At 37.8% G+C, this 22,630-nt stretch overlaps 1 protein-coding gene across 3 annotated transcripts in view; it reads right to left on the bottom strand.

Moving 5' to 3' along the window:
* Positions 1 to 437: 437 nt before the first annotated feature.
* Positions 438 to 22,630, bottom strand: part of LOC143027714 (carbohydrate sulfotransferase 11-like) — a 150,776-nt gene continuing 128,583 nt past the window's right edge. For all 3 annotated transcript variants that reach the window (XM_076189182.1, XM_076189184.1, XM_076189183.1), the window contains exons 8-9: positions 7,903 to 7,948; positions 438 to 1,064 (exon numbers count right to left, since the gene is read on the bottom strand). In XM_076189182.1, the coding sequence (XP_076045297.1) occupies positions 865 to 1,064; positions 7,903 to 7,948 (246 nt within the window). In that variant the 3' untranslated portion in view covers positions 438 to 864. The remainder of the gene's footprint in view (positions 1,065 to 7,902; positions 7,949 to 22,630) is intronic.

Raw genomic sequence — 22,630 nt, 5'->3', positions numbered from 1 at the left:
ATATATACACATACATATATATATATATACACATACATATATATATATATATACATATACATATATATATACATATACATATATACATATATATATACATATATATATATATACATATACATACATACATATATATACTGTATATACATATACATACATATATATATACATATACATACATATATACATATACATACATATATATATATACATATTACATATATATATATACATATTACATATATATATATATATATTACATATATATATACATATTACATATATATATATACATATATATATACATATACATACATATATATATATATATACATATTACATATATATATATATATACATACATACATATATATATATACATACATATATATATACATATATATATATATATATATATATATATGATATAAGTTGAATTACAATGCATGAATATCAATAAATATCAAAGATGATTGACAAGCATTAACATACAAAAAGGCAATAATATACAAATAAGTACACTTGTATAACTATTAAGGCACAAGCCTCATAAGGCACAAAAAATTCAACCTGAAAACAATTGAAAACACCCATATCCACTTTTTCTACCTTTTTCTTACAACTTCAGTATGATGGCACAATTAAAGATTTTATTCTAATATCTGACAACTTCATTCACCTTAGAACATAACCCCATGATGAAGGGATTAGGTTATCTCAATGAACTTTGCTATGATGGCACATTTACAATTCTTGTTCTAGATAATTCTTGAGTGATTTTACTCACTTTGGGGCACAACCCCTATGGTAAAGGGGTTTAGCTCTGTAATATAGGTTTAGGAAAATCAGTATTTATCTATAACCCTATGAAGAAACTGAATTTCTTGTGCAGTTCCTGTACTCTTCAGCTTCATATTCAAACATTTCCATGTCATATTTGTACAACTGCAACAGGCCTTCTAATTGTGCTGATGTTAATTGACACAAAAAATTTGCTGCTACTGCATCAGTGGGCTCATTCCGAGATCTGTTAATCCTCTTGGGTTTAATGATGTGGTCAATACCTGAAGTAAACAAAAAATATACATATAATAAAAATTATGGCAAACTTGGACAATCATGGTGGTAAAAATAAAGTATCACACGAACTATGATCACAAACACTTGCCACAGCTTTTACAAACACAACACACCTGCTTCATTACATGGCAGAACATCCATACATGTCAATAAAGTAATACCCAAACACCTACATCACACACACTCTATTTTCTTCCACAACCATCAGACAGCAGCCTCCAGAAGCATATCCATAATCATATTGCTCACTGCTCCACCAACAAACTGAAAGACAACACATTGCTGCATGCCAGACCCCTTTGATATCCATCCCACTGAATCCTTTCTCCTCCAAGAGGACAAGGTCCACCTGGTTAGACTGTGGTGCAGTCACCATCCAGCCCTTCTAAGTTACCACAAGAGATTAGATGACTGCATCACAGACAAATGCCCAGGATGCAACACTTCACCCTATACTATACAACACATTATGGAAGACTGCATTGTGCACAATCATGCATGCCAACACCACAATATACACTCTATAAAGGATTTGTGGGAAAGCCCCTTTCCAGCCATGGCATTCCTCAGGGAGATGGGACTGTTTGGCCACACAGTCTAGGGAATGATAACTACAATCACAATTTAGGTCTCAAAGCATTGCATATTCCCTCATTCTTATTTGAAAACAAAATGTTCTATTAACACTGGGTAACAAATTTTCACAAAAGTTTTGTTTCTCTTAATTTTTTGAGTGTTTCTAGTGCAAAATTTTGTGCCGATTCCAAATATGTACTTGCCTTTCTCCTACCATTGACCATTTTAGTGATATAGAAAATTATACTAATATGAGGAAATATATGGGCGTATGAAAAACACACAACTGTCACAATTTTCCTTTTCAGGTTTATACTATAAATATTGACATTCTTGACCATGGCTACAAGAGGATGCAGGAATTCACTGGATTCATTCTGTTATGTGTGTGGTTTCTATGTTGGACCTAAGCATGTATTACATAAAATTGTGAAAGGTGCAAAGTACTGGATTGCTTATAGACTGTACTTTGAACATAAGAATGAAAGAGACTGCAAGAGACCATGAGGCCTACATTAGGCAGTTCCATGTCCATTACCACCTATCATCCCCATCCATAAAGCTAACATTTTCTTAAAACAACCGATAGTTTCAGTGACCACCCTATTAGTAAACCAGTTCTTGTCTATTTCCTACTATCTAAATTTGCCCAATTTAAATCCATTACTGTGAGTATTGCCCTATTGTCTTAATATGATGACCTTGTTTGTGTCACCTTTGCTGAAGCCTTTGATCCACTTGAACGCATCTATTAGATCACCCTGCACTCTGTCTTTCCAGAAAGTGTAAGTTAAGGTGCCTAAGCCTCTCCTCATAAGGTAAATTTCTGAGCTCATGTAACATTTTGGTCATTCTCCTCTGTACTGATTCTATTGAACTGATGTCCATTCTATAGGATGGAGACCAAAACTGTACTGTATAGTCAAGGATGGGTCTAATGCTAAATAGAGTTTGATAATTACCTCTGCACTTCAATTTGTAACTGTCCTAGCAATGAAACCTAATGCTCTGTTACCTTGATTCCTGGTGCTAATGCATTGTTTCCTGGATTTAAGGTCAGGACTCACTAGAACTCCCAAGTCTCTCTCGCACTCAGTTTTCTCAAAAAAACATGTTATTTAAGCTATATCTGCTTTTGGGGTTGTGTAACCCTGTTTAACATGCTGCACTTGAGATACTGAAGTCTATTTGCCATTTCACTGACCATGTGAACAATTTGTTAAGATCATCCTACAGAATCTTGGCATAGTCTTCTGACCTAATTAGGCATCCTATTTTAGTGATGTCCACAAACTTACTAACATTACTATTAATCCCACTGTCCAAGTTGCTTATGTACATAATGAAAAATAAGTTACCCAAACCGAGCCCTGGGGAACTCCACTAGAAACACTCCCCCATTTTGATTTTACACCATTTATGGTGACCTGCTGTTTTCTGTCATTGATCCAAGCTCTAATCCATTTTAACACTTTTCCTTCTATGCCATGGGCTTTGATTTTATTTAGTAGTCTCTGGTGGGGCACCTTGTTGAACGTTTTGGTAAAGTCAAGGTAAATAACATTGTAACTATCATTGTTATCCAATGCCTTATATATATACATACACATACCAAAGGCTTCCCCCTACACAGGGGGTAGCCAAAAAGAAAAAGGCATAGAAACTGCTCCCACCCATTCCATTTTCTATATATTCCACTCCCCTCAATCCTCCTCCCTTATATACTCCTGCCTTATATACATTAGTGTAAAAAGATAAAAGATTAATCACACATGACTTACCCTTGGACAAACCATGCTGTGAGTCATGAATCAAATTCCTCTTGATGTGATCTGATTCTATTAGATACTATTGATTCAAACATTTTACCTGTAATTGATGTCAAACTGATTGGCCTATAGTTGCATATTGATGATTCATCTCCCTTTTTGAAAACAGGAACAATGTTTGTCTGCCCCCAAGCAATAGGCATAAAACCAGTGTTTACAGATTTATTAAATATTTCTTTTGACTGGTTGCATATTTCAAATTTACACTGTAAGCACTCTTGGAAAAACTTAGTCTGGACCCAGGGATTTTGTAGCTTTAAGTCTTTCAATCTGCTTGACTACTTCTACCTTACTAATGCTGATATTGGATAGTCTAATTTCTTCATCCCCACTGAAAACTGGATCATAGTCAGGTACCTTATCTAACCTCTCCTTAGTAAGGACCAAGAGAACATATCTGTTAAATGCCTCACATATTTAATCCTCTAATTCTATCATGACATCTTCATCATTTTTAATTGGGCCTATCCTTATTTTTATTCTGTAGAGATGAAAAAAGCCTTTGGGTTGGGTCTCGCTTGTCTGGCAACCTTAATTTCATATCAGTTACATTTTGCTGTGCAAGTGTTCTTTATAACCATTCTTGCCATATTATATTTGGATCTAAGGTATGTTTCCCATTTTTTATTTTGATGTAAAGTCCTCTTTTCATTCCAATTTCATATTTCAGCCTGTCTGTCATCCATCTGGGAGTATTACTTGTCTGGCAACCTTAATTCATAGTTGCATTTCACTGTGCTCATGTTCTTTATAACCAGTTTTGCCATATCATTATATTTGGACCTAAGGTAATTTCCTGATTTTTCATTCTGGCATAAAAAAAAAATCACTAAAATCTCATATTTTAGCCTGTCATCCATTTGGGAGTATTACTATTCTTCCATATTGACTGGAGGGGAATAAATCTATCTTGTGCATTATTAAAGCTGTTAGGTTATTGTACATTTCATCCAAATTGCTAACTAGGCTGTTAACCCGCACAGTGCCAGCGACGCATATATGCGTCGGCAAGTAGTGTATCCCGTAGTGCCAGCGATGCATATATGCGTCGGCAACTTAAAAAATTCATAACTCGAAAACTAATCAATTTGGAAACAAACTATAAACAGAGACAGATCTGCCAACTCTTCACATACATGCCCTCAGGCTAGACACCTCCCAAGTCCCCCCCCCCCCCCGCGTGGGGTGATGCGTACTCCTGGGTGATGCGTACTCCTGAGTTTGAGGAAAGGCTCAGGGCTCTCTCAGATTATGATTTTACTGACTCTGATGCTAGTGTGACTGATGACAGTGATAAAGACTATGTTCAGGGACAGGAGGGTGAAACATCGAGTGGTGAGGAGAGTGTTGTGCCCTCGCCGCAGCTAGTGAAAAAGTAGTGTTACAGCGCGCTTCTGTAAAAACTTTGCCAACCACTGTGTTTTGGCCGTGTGTACTGAAACTTGTTGAAGTATATAATTATACTGAACGTACTCCATACTTGACACAAAACCACACAGAACTGAAGTGACACCCACACTGTGGTTTACAAAGAACCGCACACTTGCTACCGCACGCCATCCAGGAGCAACAAAACATTGCACCGCCTCAAATACAAGAGCCTCTATATCTCCACAACGGCTCATAGGTAAGTCTTAAAATTTTACAGGCGTGTTTCTTAGACTGAAATGAAGTGATTTATGTAAAAAAAAAAAATTGAAAAATTGCTGGCACTGGGGTGTTATTTTGGGTAAAACCTTCTGGCATTGTGCGGGTTAACCTTATGCTTGTAAGTGACCTGACCCAAGGTATGCATATTACCCTCGTGACCCGACACCTGACTGCACTAATGACATCCGGACTGACCACGTATCTTACCCAGTCACAGCCCACCTGGATGGGTCTCATAAGTGACCAATTGTCTTAAATATTTTCTCATCTCATCAAAATTGGCTTTCCTGAAGTTCTGTACTAGAACATTATTCATAATATTCAATTCTTCCCATATAATACTAAATCTTATTTCTTGATGATCACTAAAGTCTAGACTATCTCCCACTTTTACATTTCTCGTTGGGTGCTCATTATTAGTTAAAAGTAAGTCCAGAGTATTCTCTCCCCTCGTTGGATCGGTAATCATTTGTCTTAGGAAATTATCCTGTACCACATCTAAGAAATTTTACATTTCCTGATCTACTAAATTTTCCCAGTCAATGTTTCTATAATTGAAATCTCCAATGATCACAATGTTTTTGTATTGGGACACCCTGCAAATTTCATGAATCAGGGGATCTGTCTGCTCAATGCTGAGGTTAGGTCTAAACAATTAAATATGACGACAATAACAAGTTTCTTATTCTTACCTATAATCTCCACCCAAATAATGAGTATGGGTGACCAAGAAAAAAATATGGGCCCCTCATGTCATATGTGGAAGTTGTCAATTAAATTTAGATGTATGACTGAAAGGTGCAAGAAAAGCAATGCCATTTGCTGTGCTGAGAGTTTGGCGTGAGCCAAAAAATCATGATGATGACTGCTACTTTTGCATGATTGACACGTCAAATTACAGAAAAGCTAGGTCCTCCCTCAAAATTAATCTTCCTAAAGTCAGGTTCTAATACATATTTCTTACAATTATTTCTTTCCATCTAATGTTAAATTAAATGCTATTTCTTGATTACTAGTACCTAGTCTATCACCTGCTAGTACATTTATTATATTGTCATTGGTTGTTAACAATGGGTCCAAAGTATTCTCTCCCCTTGTGGGCTCGGAAATCAATTGCATTATGGAGCTATTTTGTACATCTAAAAAAAAATATGCACTTTCAGATCTATTAAATTATCCCAATGTTCCTATAGTTAAACTCTATGATCACAATACTTTTATATTGTGACACCCTGTAAATTTGTTACAACAGGGGTTCAGTCTGTTCCATACTCAGGTAAGGAGATTTATAGAGAACCTCAATAAGTTTCTCCTTCCTGCCAATAATCTCCACCTAAATCTATTCCATACCCACCTCACCCTTAATAGAGTTGTTAATAATGCATTTAGTGGTGTTTTTCACAAAAAATGCTACTCCTCCCCCATTCCTGGCTTCCCTATCTTTGTGTTGTAGTCTATAACCTTTTATCTTGATTTTTGGAAGAAAATGCCTATCCACCATGTTGATCCAGGATTCAGTAACAGCTATTACATCAAATCCTTCAAAACAAGCTTTAATTCTCAATATATAATTTATATTCATGATGTTTCTGTGATTATTTCACAGCCCTTTACTAAGCAGGTTTTCTTGTCTAAACTATTTTTCAATTCTTTTGCCACAACCTTTACATATTCTACATACATACATACATATACCAAGGCTTTTTCCCCCTTACAAGGGAGGTAGCCAAAAAGGAAAAGGCATAAAATCATTCCCACCCATTCCATCCCTGAATACACTCCACACTCCTCCACCCTCCCTCTTATCTTAGCATCTCCTGGATGACGGGTCATCCCTGCACCTTGTCCACTGCCCTGGGTCAGAAGCAGTGTTGCAAGACACAGCACATCCACAGCAAGGCCGCTTCATTAAAATCGGCAACCCCCCTCTCCGTCCCCCCATGCATAAAGGAGAAGACGGGGAGAAATCCCTTCGGGCTGTGTCAAATTTTGCTCACACATACTACCTATCTCGTATACAGATAATTCTTGCAATAAAAGTCATCCCAATTTTTGACAAAGGCCCATCAATTGGCCTTGCAATGATTTGCCAAACTGCAATAGCCCTGGAATGCCACTTGCCACCAACTGTACACCTCAAAAGGATTCCACATACAGCAGGAACCCCACTCTTTTCCCTAATTTTACCTAACACTCCCCAGAACTGCACAAACAATTTTTCACTGCCTAATTTTCCCAAGGCATTCCCCCCTGTGGTTAGACAAATGATGGGTTTGGCAAGAGATGGGTATGACTGGAGAATGGGTGTAGGGTAAATGGACAGTATGTGGCCTGAAGGTATTTCTCCTTGTCTTCTCTAATTATTCATTAGTGGATGAGGAGGAAGGGTTGCTATGTAAATAACACAGTGAGGGTAAACAAACTTTGGCTGTAGGGCCCTGCTGTGGATGTACTTTGTCTTGCTGCATTGCTTCTGACCTAGGTAGTGGATCGGAAGTAGGGATGGCCCTTCATCCAAAATGAGGAAAGATAAAAAGGGTCTAGGTTGGGTGAAGAGTGCGTGTGTGCCTAGTCTGGCCACCTTATAAGGAAGCCTTTTGGTATTTAAAAAAAGAAAGAAAAAAAAAAAAAAAAATTCCGACTACATACAATGTCATAATAAATAAATACCATATTTCTGCTGAAAGAGAAGGGGATGTTGTATACCTGTGGGATATGGTATATTTACTGTAATACCACTTCATACACATAAAGAATAAATGCTTACCAGTTGTAAATATCACATAGTTTCCATCTTCTTCTAATGTTTCCATCTTAAAAAAAAAAAAAAAAAAAACACTTTCTTTAATGGATTTATAGAAATAAATTAAATCTGAATGCTTATGCAGATGTATATCGATCAATAGGACCAGTGATGGGTACTTGCTTGTGGTGGTCCTACATGACAGATGCTAAAGTGAATCACCTCCCCATTACTCATATTCAAATTTTATCAACCATCCTATATCTGCTCCTCATTGACAAAATATACAACTATCAATGCACAACATATAACTGTGGTTGGCAAACTACCTTTCAAGCAGACATTTTCATGTAGAATAAACTCTACAGCCACCTCATATACCATGTTATTGTGGGGTTTAATGCTGCTCAGTAGCATATAGCTGATACTTTAGGGTCTATATTGGGTGGCCCTGAAGACCAGAGCCACATATCACTTTTATCTGTGATAGAGGAAATCTCTATTTATAGAGAAATGATGATACTTTATTATACTGTGACTGTCCCTCTGTTATGCTGTCTCACCACTCTTAATACTTTCCTGTACCACTTCTCTGAATGTTCATTTCCTTTTTTTTTTTTTTGCCAAACCCTGTGGTGCATCTGGTGCAAGAGGAAATGGCAGACATCTTCAGACAACTCCCAAGGGACCAGCCACTGTCATCAGATCTGACTGTAGTCAGAGGGGTCAGATGCTTCTTGACCTCACCAGGACACCTGGCTATGTGATTCACAAATATCTGTCCAACATTGCCAATCTACAAGATCAGCATTTCTTTATCAGCATATGTCCAACACATATTTCTTTTATGCTCCCTATCTTATGTAAATATTATCCCATGCATAGATACTGAGTGTCCAGACTAAGTCCATGCATTGTAGATATAGGAAAAAATAATTTTTTTTATTTGTGTAGTGGCAACTTGAGCCTGTGAATAGAATTTGGCAACCCCTCAAAGACTTTAAAATAAACTGACTTTAACCACACTGCACTTGTGGCAGGATCAGAGGAGGGATTAAGGGCGTTAGTGATAGAGTTTGGGAAGGTGTGTGAAAGAAGTTGAAGATAAATGTGGGTAAAAGTAAGGTGATGAGATGTACAAGGGGAGAATGCAGCAGTAAATTGAAAGCGAGTTTTATGGGAGAGAGACTGTAGGAAGTGGGTAGCTTTAGATGCTTGGGGGTGAATGTGGTGGGAATGGGAAGAGTGGAGGTGGAATGTAGATTGAGGGAAGCAAGTAAATGCCTTGGGGGATTGAAAAGTGTAAAGAGAAATAGACATTTGGGAATGGATGCTAAGAGGAGATTGTATGAAGGAGTGCTTGTGCCGACAGCACTGTATGGGGCAGAAACATGGAGCATAACAGAGGAAGAGGGTAGGAGTTTGAATGTATTTACCTAGCTGTATTATATGTATTTACCTAGTCGTATTTTAGGGGAAGGGGAGCTATGCTCGTGGTGTCCCGTCTTCATATCTCATTTTATCTAAACTATTTTTAAATTCATGTACTGTTTTTGCACACACCACTTTCTCATCTAACTTGTTCCAACTGTCTATTACTCTGTGAGGAAAGCTGTTCTTTTTCAGATCTCTTCTATAGCTGTCTTTCTTGATTTTCGTTCCGTGTCCTCTTGTATTTCTATCATCCCATTTTATCAGATTATCTCTATCAATAATTTCTATGCCTTTCATGATTCTGTAAATAGCTATCAAATCTCCTCTCTTCTTTGCTCTAGTTGCTCTAGTGTCTGTAGTTCAAGTTTTGCTAGTCTCTCTTCATATGATAGTTTTGAGAGTGTTGGTGCCAATTTTGTAATTGCTCTTTGTATTCTTTCAAGTTTTTTTTATAATTGTTTTTGTACTTGGTGACCACATCGTTGCTGCTTATTCCAATCTTGGTCTTTTCAGAGTGATTAGAATTTTCTTCACCATTTCTTCATCCAGGTATGTAAATGCCACTTTGATTGTTCTTATTAAATTATAAGTTTCTCCAAAAATCTTATTTATATGTTTCTCAGGTGACATATTATTCATAACAATGACTCCCAGGTCCTTCTCATTTTCTACTTTTTTATTCCTTCTTCTCCCAATTTATATGATCCTGTTATTCTGTTTTTGCTTTTTCCAAATTCCATTATACTACATTTTTTAGTGTTGAACTCCATCTCCCACTTCCTTCTCCATTCCCATACTTTATTTAGATCACTCTGTAGTGACTCACAATCTTCTTCCATGTTCACTTTTCTTAATAGTTTTGCATCATCTGCAAAGAAGCTCATATAACTTTCAATTTCTTCATCCATATCATTAATATATATAGCAAACATTATTGGGGCCAGAACTGTTCCTTGTGGAACATTGCTTATTACTTCATCCCATTTTGAGTGTTTGTCTCTTATCACTACTCTCATTTTTCTTTCTTGCAAAAAGTCTTCCATCCATTTAAGCAGTTTGCCCTGTATTCCTCCTTCAGTTTCTAATTTCTTAAGCAACTTCTTATGTGGTACTTTGTCAAAAGCTTTTTTTGGTCTATAAATGTACAATGAGCCCATCCATCTCTTTCTTGTATTATATCTATTAGCCTTGAATAGAAACATATTAATTTTTTTTTTCTTTTTGCGATGAAATGCCTGAGAATTATGGTAGGGGTTACAAGGTTGGACAGAGTGAAAAATGAGGTGAGGAGGAGAGTAGGGGGTGGAAAGGAAGTTGGGAGATAGGGTTGATGAAAGAGTATTGGAATGGTTTGGACACATGGAAAGAATGAGTGAAGAAAGATTAATAAAAGAGGTGTGGAAGGCAGAGGTGGAAGGAGTGAACATGAGGGGGTGACCAAAGACAAGATGGATGGGGTAAAAGGGGCATTAGGAAAGAAGGAAATGTCTTTTGAGGAAGGGAGAAGACAGAAGATAGAGGTGAGTGGAGAATGGTTGTGCATGGATGATGATGTGATGCATGGAAGGAAATGGATGGGGGAAAGGAGCATGTGTGAATGATATTTTGATGCAGCCCATAGGGTTTTCTCCCCATTTCTTTTTCTACAGGAGAGGATGGAGAGGGGGGGGTCACTGATTAAATGAAACTGCCTTGCTGTGGATGTGCTGTGTCTTGATACATTTCTTCTGATTGATTGATTTATAAGATTTATGCCCTTCAGCCAAATGCCAGAACCATAGGGCCATTCAGCGCATATTCATTAGTTTTAAATTCAAAGATGTCTTCCCATTGACCACCACTCTATTAACCTATACACACACATATGTGGAATGACATAATAGTGGGTCACTACGAGCATAGGTCTCCTCCTGCAGAATACAACTAGATAAATACATATGCATATATACATGCACATAGGTAACTTGGCAAAGAGTGAAAAATACAATAAGATATGGATAAAAATTCTTGGCCAAGAAAGACCTAAAGGTGACAAAGGTAATGCTGAATTGATCATGATAAAAGTCGAAGGCAAGAATATGAAAAGTAGAAAGTTTGTGGTGACTTATGTGCCTCCAAAAACAAGCGCTTGGAAAGAAATTGAACATAAAAAAATGCTAGATGACACAAGAAAATCACTCAATGAGATACTAATGGGTAAGGGTAATCTGGTAGTTATGGGCAATGTACTGCTAGATATGACCATGGAGTACACAATGACCCAATGGGTCCATGAAAACACAAGGTACAGAAATAATGAAGAGCCATCGAAACTAGATCTAATATTTACAACAGAGCCTGAAATAGTGCATAAAGTCCAGTATGAGACACCAATTGGAAAGAGTGACCATGTACTCATCGAAACTATACTAAAGGAAGAAATAGACATAGAGAGGAACGAAAAGCATAGGAAAGGAAGACTGAGGTACAACAAAACAGACTTTACAAAACTAAAGACATTCTTCCGGAATGCAAACTGGGAAATATTTTACAGGGAAGAAACAGCAGTGGAAGAGAAATGGAATATATTGATGGAAAACTACAATGAAGGGGTAAACAGGCATGTACCAAGACAAAAGCGAGAGAGAGAGTACATTAAATGTTGGTTCAACAAAAGATGCAGTGAGGCAAAAGACAGAAGGGACAAAGCTTGGAAAAAGTGGAGAAAAGACAAAAAACAAAGCAAATGGCAAATTTATGTTAACTATAGAAATGAGTATGTTAATGTGAGAAGAGAGGAGAAAAGGAACCATGAGAAGGATATTATAGACAAATGCAAAGAGCAACCCAAACTATTCTATCGGTATGTGAATGGTAAACTTAAAAACAAACAGGAATTGGTGAAACTATGCCAAGGAAACATAGAATACACAGAAGATTTAGAGATGGCCGAAGTCATGAACAATCACTTTAAATCTGTTTTCACCAGAGAGAAAATACCGAATTGTGACATAGACAAAAACAAGAAATCTCCCCTCATGAATGAGTTTACAGCATCACTAAAGGAAATATCAGAACATTTATCAAGGCTGGATGTCAGAAAATCACATGGCCCGGACGGTATTGCAAATTGGATTCTAAAGGAGTGCAAAGAAGAACTAACAGACAAAATACACATCTTAATAAACAGCTCACTCAAAGAAGGAAAGATACCCGAGGACTGGAAAAACGCTAACATTGTACCAATACACAAAGGAGGAAACAAAGAAGAACCCACCAACTATAGGCCAGTATCACTAACAAGCACCATTGCCAAAATTTGTGAGAAAATAATCAAGAATAGATGGGTAAAACATCTGGAAGACAATGACATATTAAACCCAAGACAATTCGGATTCAGACAAGGAAGATCATGCTCCACAAACTTAATATGCTTTTACTCAAGACTAATAGACATAGTGCAAGAAAGAAATGGATGGGCTGATTGTGCATTCCTAGACTTGCAAAAAGCCTTTGACAAAGTACCACACAGAAAACTACTAAAAAAACTGGAACACATAGGAGGAATACAGGGAAACCTACTAAAATGGATAGAGGACTTTCTGACTGGTAGAAAGATGAGAGTAGTGCTCAGAGAAAAATATTCAGACTGGAAAGAGGTGATCAGTGGAGTACCGCAAGGATCTGTGCTGGCACCAATAATGTTTGCTATCTATATGAATGACATGGATGAGGACGTGAACTGCTACATGAGCTTCTTTGCCGATGACGCCAAACTGCTAAGGAAAATAGAAACTGATGAGGACTGTGAAGCACTGCAAGAAGACCTAAATAGGGTATGGAACTGGAGTCAGAAATGGGAAGTGGACTTTAATACTAAGAAGTGTAGCATAATGGAGTTTGGAAAAAGCAAAAACAGAATATCAGGAAAATATACAATTGGAACCAAAGAAGTAAAGAAAGTAGGATCCGAAAAAGATTTGGGAGTAATTATCACGAACGACTTGTCCTATGATATACAGATTAACAAAATTGTCGGGGAGACTTACAATTTGCTAAGATCAATAAAAGTGGCGTTTACATACTTGGACGAAGACATGATGAAAAAAATATTGGTTGCATTGATAAGGCCTAGATTAGAGTATGCAGCGACATTGTGGTCCCCCAGTACCAAAAAGAATATAAAGAAAATAGAAAGAATCCAAAGAGCAGCTACAAAAATGGCACCTGCACTTGCAAACCTATCATACAAAGAGAGATTGGCTAAACTGGAGTTACCGACACTGGAGCAAAGAAGAGAGAGAGGTGACCTATTGACCATCTACAGAATCATGAAAGGCACAGAGGTACTCGATAGTGAGAACTTACTTAACTGGGACAAAAGAAACACAAGAGGACATGGAAAGAAAATAAAAAAACATAGCTATAGAAGAGAACTGAAGAAAAACAGTTTTCCTCATAGAGTTTTGGACACTTGGAACAAACTGGACAATGAAATAGTATGCGCAAAAACCATTCATGAGTTTAAAAACAAACTAGACACTGTACAAAGGCGGGACAACACGAGCATAGCTCCCCTTCCCGCAAAATACAACTAGGTAAATACAACTAGGTAAATATATGTTTATCTATATACATCCATGCACAAACACCCATGTACACTGGCATGTGGAATGTGTTTAATCCCAAATCCATTCCTATCCCTTGATTAATGCAAGACTATGAATAAAGATTAAAATTAGTGTAGTTAAAACTAAATACTATAAAATAGATTTACTTTTTTTAAGAATTTGAGGATCTCTTCCACTGCAATATGTTCATATAAAATTTCTACCAAGGACTTGTCTGATAGTGAATTAGCCCTACATTGGTGAGTGCCAATTGCCCGATGTCTGAAATTGTCATAATGTATTGATATTGTACTTGTGAAAATATGTACCATAAACTAACGATGACTCATGGTGTATGACATTTTATTTAAGTATTTACTGAATGCCAATTGCCTGATGTCTGAAATTGTCATATTGTATTGATATATTGAGAGTGGAGAATAGCTGGAGAATAGGTGGAGAAAGAGGAAAAGGGCACAAGGTAGGGAGGTACTTAGAGTGAACTGCTTAAATGAGGAAAAAAAGGAGAGTGAGTATAAGAAGAAGCTGAAAGAGGAATGGGAGGGAGTAAAGGATAGAGTAGAACTAGGAGTGGAGGAGGAATGGGGATGGTTCAATGGGGGAGTCAAAAGGTATGCAAAGATGGTGTGTGGAACAAGGAGGGTGGGAGGAAATAGAAGGATGGGTAGTAAGTGGTGGGATGAGGAAGCAAAGAAATGTGTAGAAGAGAAGCAGGCATTCATAGACTGGCTGCAAATTAGGATGAGGGAATCGTATGAGAGGTACAAAGTAAAGAGAAGGGAAGTTAAGCATAAGATAAAGGAAGCAAAGAGGATAGCGGATGTGAAATGGGGTAAGAGTATGACAGAAAGTTTTGAAAGCAATAAAAAGATGTTTTGGAAGGAAATTAAAAGAGAAAAAGGAGGCGAATCAAGTAGAGAAGAAAAGGTAAAAGGTGCAGATGGAGAGATGATGATGGAAGAGAAGGCAGTGAGAGGAAAGTGGGCAGAGTATTTTAGGGAGTTGCTAAATGTGAAGGACGATAGGGAGGGAAAGGTAATTGCAGTGGGAAGTGCTAAGAAAATGAGAGTAATGAGTGAGGAAAATGGAGGAGAAATAGGGGAGGATGAAGTGAAAGCAGCTGTTAAGATGATGAGAGCAGGTAAGGCACCTGGGTTGGATGGATGCCATGCAGAATGTCTGAAGAAAGGAGGTACAGTTATGGTGGACTGGCTGGTGAGGTTATTTAATGTTTGTTTAAGAGAGGGTAGAGTGCCGGAGGACTGGAGGAGTGCCTGTATAGTTCCACTTTACAAGGGAAAGGGGGACAAGTGTGAGTGTAGTAGTTTCAGAGGGATCAGCTTGTTGAGTGTAGTTGGGAAGGCTTATGGGAGGGTCTTGATTGAGAGGATTAGGAGAGGAACAGAGGGAGTAATTGGTGAGGAACAGTGTGGGTTTAGGACAGGTAGGGGTTATGTAGATCAGATTTTTGTGGTAAGACAGATATGTGAGAAAGCTATAGGAAAAGGTAAGGATGTTTTTTGGGCTTTTATGGATTTGGAAAAGGCTTATGACAGAGTAGACAGGAAGGCACTGTGGGAGGTACTGCAGATATGGGATAGGAGGAAAGCTGTTAAGAGCAGTCAACAGTTTTTATGAGAGTAGTAGAGCTTGTGTTAGAATTAGAAATGGGGAGAGTGAATGGTTTGAGATAAAGGTGGGACTTCGTCAGGGATGTGTTATATCGCCCTGGCTGTTCGATCTTTGCATGGATGGGGTGGTGCGAGAGGTGAATGCAAGGGTAGTGGGTCAGGGGTTGGAGATGATTAAAGAAAATGGAGAAAAGTGGGAGGTGAGCCAGCTGTTGTTTGCTGACAACACTGTGCTTGTAGCAGGATCAGAGGAGGGATTGAGGAAGTTAGTGACAGAGTTTGAGAAGGTGTGTGAAAGAAAGAAGCTGAAGATAAACGTGGGCAAAAGTAAGGTGATGAGATGTACAAGGTGAGAGAGTGACAGCAGGCTGGAAGTGAGCATAAAGGGTGAAAGACTGGAGGAAGTGGCTAGTTTTAGATACTTGGGTGTGAATGTGGCAGGAAGGGAGGAGTGGGGGTGGAGGTAGAATGTGTATTGAGAGAAGGGAGTAAATGCCTTGGTGGATTGAAAAGTGTAATTAGAAATAGACATCTGGGAATGGATGCTAAGAGGAGGTTATATGAAGGAGTGATTGTGCCAACAGCATTGTACGGGGCAGAAACATGGAACATGAGAGAGGAAGAGAGAAGGATATTGAATGTGTCCGAGATGAAATGTCTGTGAAGTATGATAGGGGTTACTAGGCTGGATAGGGTTAGAAATAAGGAGGTGAGGAGAACAGGGGTGGAAAGGGAACTGAGAGATAGGGTTGATGAAAGAGTATTAGGATGGTTTGGACACATGGAAAGAATGAGTGAGGAAAGATTAGTAAAAGAAGTGTGGAAGGTAGAGGTGGAAGGAGTGAATATGAGGGGGCATCCTAGGATGAGATGGATGGATGGGGTGAAAGGGGCATTACAAAAGAGGGGAATGTCTGTGGAGGAAGGATGGGAGAGGACAGAACATAGGGGTGAATGGAGAGGGGTTGTGTATAGATGATGGTGTGATGCATGAGGGGGAGTGGGTGGGGGATGGGTGGTGAGGAAGTATGTATGAGAAATTTTTTTGACACAGCACTAAGGGATTTCTCCCCGTCTTCTCCTTTTCTGCCGGAGCGGACGGAGAGGGGGGATCGCCGAATTTATGAAGTGGCCTTGCTGTGGATTTGCTGTGTCTTGCGACACTGCTTCTGACCCAGGGCAGTGGACAGGATGCAGGGATGATCATCCAGGAGGTGCCAAGATAAGAGGGAGGGAGGAGGGTGGAGGGGAGTGGAATATATAGGAAATGGAATGGTTGGGAGTGGTTTCTATGCCTTTTTCTTTTTGGCTACCCCCCATGTAGGGGGAAAAAGCCTTTGGTATATGTATGTATTGATATATTATACATGTAAATTGTATGAGCTACAAGCTAACTGCAACTCATGGCATATGTTTGATTTAAGTATGTACTTTACAACATATGGAAAATTATATTGAAAGTGTACATGTTTAAAATTGAGTCATTGCATTGGTTCATTATGTATAATAAAATAGTTTATGAAATTATACTAGAAGATAATGGTATTGTTATGAAGAAATATAATTAATTTATTTATGCTCCCTTTTGTATTGTTCCGTGATAAGAAAGTAGTGATGTATGTAGCATCGGTAGAGTCATTTCTAACCGGCTCCTTTTTGTGACTGGCTCTTGGCCAGAGAAGACAACTTGTGCAAGTAGTCAGAACTCCTTTTGGTAAGCACTAAGTGAGAATGTTTCTGTGATATGTTTAAAAAATATAATAAGTTAATGTAGAAGTCATATCATTGATACAAATGTTTGGTTTCCCAGAATATGTATGGTTGGTGATGATAAGAAAGGATTTATGATGAGCTATGGCGGTGAAAGCAATCATGGTAGGGTATTGAGATGATTAAATTAATTGTGTGGAACACTGAAGTATGATACCAATAATTGATAATGAAATGTATTTAATTATGATGATTATAAATGTAATATTTACCTAGTTGTATTTACCTATTTTTAATGTATGGGAAGGGAGCTATGCTCGTGGTGACCTGTCTTTGTATCTCTCCGCATCAAGTTAAATCTTAAAATCTTGTATAGTGTTTGCACATACTGTTTCGTTGTCTAATTTGTTCCATGTATTTATAGCTCTGTGTGGGAAGCTGTTCCTTTTCAAGTTTTTTCTATAACTGTCCTTTTCAGTTTTTTTCCGTGTCCTCTTGTTTTACCGTTGTCCCACACTAACAAGTCATTCTGATCTAAAACTACCTTCTTCCTGAAGATAGGCAGAAGATATAGATGAGCCTATTCTAACTTTTAGGAAATGTTCTGAAAGAGGACCTTTCATGATATAAAACATATTTCCAACAATATTCCATTCAGTAAGTTGTAACAAAATGCCAGTTCACCAAGTGGTATCATAGGCTTTCTCTAAATCGAAAAATACAGCTATAGTCTGGTTTTGTGCTGCGAAAACATTTTTGATCTCCCTACGCTTCGATTTTTATGAAAACCAAATTGCCTATTTGATAAAAGGCTTTTAGACTCAAAGTACCATACTAGACATGTATTTATTAACCTCTCATAGGTGTTGCTAATACAGCTCACGAGGGCTATAGGTCTATAATTATGGGGAAGACTGGAGTCTTTTAGAAATTTTAAGATAAGAATAATTATTAAAAATTTCCATGATTTGGGAGAAGTTCTGGTGTTCCAAAAACTATTTAAGATATCTAAAAGGATTTTTTTTGTGCTTGGCAGCAGGTTTGAGATCATGGGATATATAATGTAATCATCTCCTGGAGATGTTGGTAAAGATAGATATGTTACATGTTCGAGTTCTTCGAGGGTGAATGGAAAATTATATTCCTTCAAGTTAGAACTAGTAGGAAGAAAAACCTTTGTATTGTTCCTGATGGTTTGAAATGGAGAGTAGTGAAGGGTGTTTGATATATTTGCAAAGTGTTTGCCAAAAGCTTCAGCTACCTTCCCTGTATCAGATATTTGTGTGCCTTGTGCTTTCAGTATAGGTAAAGGTGGTACAAATTCATCTTGCAATTTTTGTATTCTATTCCAGACCAGAGAGAGAGGAGAATCATATTTTAATTCATTGATGTATCTATTTAGGATTCCCTCATTGCTTGTTTAAATATTTTCTTTTGTTTTGCAAGAGCTCTTCTATAGATCATTTTATTAACAAGACAAGGGAATCTATGATATCTTTTGTAACAAGTTCTTGTTATTTTCCAGCTCATTGTGTAAGATTCGTTCCACCAAGGGACTGTAGAACAATGAGGATTTCCCAATGTTCTAGGCATAGACATCATGGCCCCATATATTAAAGTGTTCATAAGATGTTCATATGCTGATAAAGAACTTTGAAATTGTTTGATGTTACAATCAACTTAGGTCAAGTTTTGGAACAGGTCCCAATCTGCTTTGTCTGTTTTCCACTTAGGTAAGCATGGAGTGTTCTATATATGTTTCAAGAGGATAGGCCAGTGATCACTGCTGTGATTATTTCTAATCACTGACCACCGAAAGTCTAGCCTCAAAGTTGAAGAACAGATTGTGAGGTCGATAGCAGAGTCTGTCGAGTTTAATATCACGTCTTGTAGGGGACCCATCATTCATTAAAGTTATGTCATAATTGTCTAGCACCTCGTTTATTAAATACCCCCAGGATCAAATTAGGATTCTCCCCAGAGCATATGCTTTGCATTAATCTATAATTTCCCTTACAGGTATGGGATTATTTTCACAATAAGTTGGTTTCACTCTGGTCACTGAAGATTTCACCATGGTTTTGTCAATTTGTTTAAAACTCAGTAACTTTACCTCAGAAACACTCATCAATCTATTTGTTACACAGAGATCTTGTTTAAAACTTTCCACATTATTCTTAACATTATTGTCAAATAAATCAATGAATATATCTGCTAGTGTTTCATCTCTGGTAATATTTTATTCTTATTGTTGCCAGTTGGACTAATATTTTGTATAATTTTGTAATATTTGATCTTGCCTTAGCCATTTTTTGTCTATCATATTCACATTTTTTATTTAATACGAGTCGGTTTTCCTTATTTCTTGCTATTTGATACTCCCTTTTTGCCTCATCTATACACAGCTTGGGCCATAGCCCCTCTCTTTTTTTATTGACCCAGGGCAGTGGACAAGGTGCAGGGACAAGGTGCAGGGATGACCCATCATCCAGAAGGTGCTAAGATAAGAGGGAGGGTGGAGGGGTGTGGAGTGTATTCAGGGATGGAATGGGTGGGAATGATTTTATGCCTTTTCCATTTTGGCTACCTCCCTTGCAAGGGGGAAAAAGCCTTGGTATATGTATGTATGTATCAATTTTTTCTCTCTCTTTGAATGTCAGTATTAAACCAGGGCACATGGTCTTTCACAATAATCTCCTTTTTAGTACTAGGACATAGATCATCATAGAGAACTTGTAGGGATCTATTATAAAGTTAAGGAAGGCAAATTGTACATTTCATTATCGTGGCAAGGTCCATATTACCTAACAAATTTCTTGAGCCATTTGACTAATCAAATGTTGTGGTTTGAAGTTTCGTTTTCATGTCTTCTTTTGTCTTTTATATGAAATCACAAATGTCACTAACTTGTGTACAGGGGAAATACAGCATAATTCATCTATATTTTCACTTCACTTTGCAGATTGTGCTCCATATCACCAATCTCTAAATCCAATACAAGCCCACTAATTGTTGTTTCATTTTCCATTTTATTTTCCAGGTGTAGTGAGCCCATCATCTCAAACTGTATAGCATTATCATAACTTTGATCATCAACTTGGAGATACATACATATACCAAAGGCCTTTTCCCCCCTTACAAGGGAGGTAGCCAAAAAACAAAGGCATAAAAACCATTCCCACCCATTCCATCCCCAATACACTCCACTCCCCTCTACCCTCCCTCTTATCTTGGCATCTACTGGATGATGGGTCATCCCTGTATCTTGTCCACTGCCCTGGGTTAGAAGCAGTGTCACAAGACACGGCACATCCACAGCAAGGCCGCTTCATTAAATTGGTGACCCCACCCTCTCTGTCTCCTCATGCAGAAAAGAAGACGGGGAGAAATCCCTTTGGGCTGTGTCAAATTTTTCTCACACATACTACCTCACCCCCATCCCCCCACCCATTCCACCTCATGCATCACATTATCATCCATATACAATCATTTTCCATTCACCTGTCTTCTGTCCTCTCCTGTACTTTCTCAGCAGACATTCCCCTCTTTCCCAAAGCCCCTTTTACCCTATCCATCCATCTCATCCTAGGTCGCCCCCTAATGTTCACTCCCTCCACATCTGCCTTCCATACCTCTTTTACTAGTCTTTCTTCACTCATTCTTTCCATGTGTCCAAACCATCCCAATACTTTCATCCACTATCTCCCAACTCCCAACTCAAGAGATAATCACCACAAATGAACACACTTGCACATACTGTATCTACTGATTTTGAATAAATTCTAAATTCATCAATGAATGCACTGGCTCTCATTTGAGGTGGTCTGTAGATTACAATTAAAGTAAATTTCCTCCTACTAACTTTACGACTTATTTGCTCAAATTTGAAAGTACGCTCCTTTTCTCTGCATCAGTTAATTTGATTTTCTGGAAAAATTTTGAGAGATGGAGACTCCACCATTATCTGTGTCCATGGTAGGTACATGCAAGAACAAATGAGTCTCAGGTGTCATTTCTGGTACTTTTGTACTATCATATTCATTCAGCCAAGTTTATGCCAGTGTGAGAACATCAAAACTACTGTTTTATGAGTTCATGTAGTCTTGTTGTTTACAGATTGTATGTTTAAAACCCCCCATTTTATCATTCACTCTTCAGCTTCATGATAAAAGCATACAGGATCTTCATCCTTCATTTTACAATTCTTTTTAATATGTCCATATCTATGACAATAAAAACAGGTTAAAGCATATCTACTCCATACTATGTACACAGTTCATTTTAGGCTTACTTTGTCACTTTTTTGTGGATTAATTCCCTTACTTCTGGATCACAGTTCAAAATATAATGCTTGGTGCCTCCTGCCACCAGCTTACTTATTATCAACTCAATCTTGCCCTTGATGCCTTGGATCAAATTTAAATAGTCATTCCTATCAATAAAGATTAGCTAAAAAAAAATTCCCTCTTCTTCTTTGTGTACATTACACAACATAAATTTAGGTATAAATTCTTTATCTGCTTGTGTCTTTACTTTATCCACACACATGGGAACAAGATGGCTGCATTATTCTCTCCCCCATACCACGGGGGGATCAGAGAGGGAAGAGGAGTAAATGAAATGATAAAGGATAGGTTCAAGAGGACAGTATAAAGGATGGACAGCAGTAGTATAAAAGCATCTCATCAATCCTTCACGAGTAGAGATTCTATTCTAACATAGATGAATGATGTAGGGCTCCGGTCCACAGGGGCATCCCAAAACAGTACCTATAGCACTGACTAAATGTCATCATAGACTCAATATCCCAAAGCCCTTTCCCATTTATTGAAGGAGTAGCAATTCAATGCATATACACACATCATATACAAATAAAACAAATTAAACCACTATTTCCAAAAATATTTTTCTAATGACACTATAAGCATATAAATATCTAAATATAAAAAATATGAGAGGAGGGCCTAAGGCAGTTTAAGATGATATGTGATATGAGAAAGTTGAAGGTAAATGTGGGCAAAAGTAAGGTGATGAGATGGGAGTTGGAGGGAAGTCTCAAAAGAGAGAGGCTAGAAAAAGTGGATTGTTTTAAGTATTGAGGGTCATATGCAGCAAGGAATGGAGCGGTGAGAGTGGAGGTAAACTGCTGAGTGAAGAAACAAGTAAATGTCTTGGGGGAATGAAAAATGTTAATAGAAATAGGTATCTAGATGGATGCAAAGAAGACTATATGAAGAAGTAACTGTCTACAACAATGTGGGGCAGGGACTTGAAATGTAAAGGAGGCAGTGAGGAGAACTTTAAATGTATCGAAATGAAGTGCTTGAGAAGTATAATAAGGGTTACATGGATGGATTGAGAAAGAAA

The sequence above is a fragment of the Oratosquilla oratoria genome, chromosome 8 (assembly GCF_046742065.1).
Source record: "Oratosquilla oratoria isolate Oo_2021 chromosome 8, ASM4674206v1, whole genome shotgun sequence".
In the NCBI taxonomy this organism is placed as follows: domain Eukaryota; kingdom Metazoa; phylum Arthropoda; class Malacostraca; order Stomatopoda; family Squillidae; genus Oratosquilla; species Oratosquilla oratoria.
The sequence above is the reverse complement of the archived record's forward strand: the minus strand, read 5'-3'. Positions and strand labels throughout refer to the sequence as shown.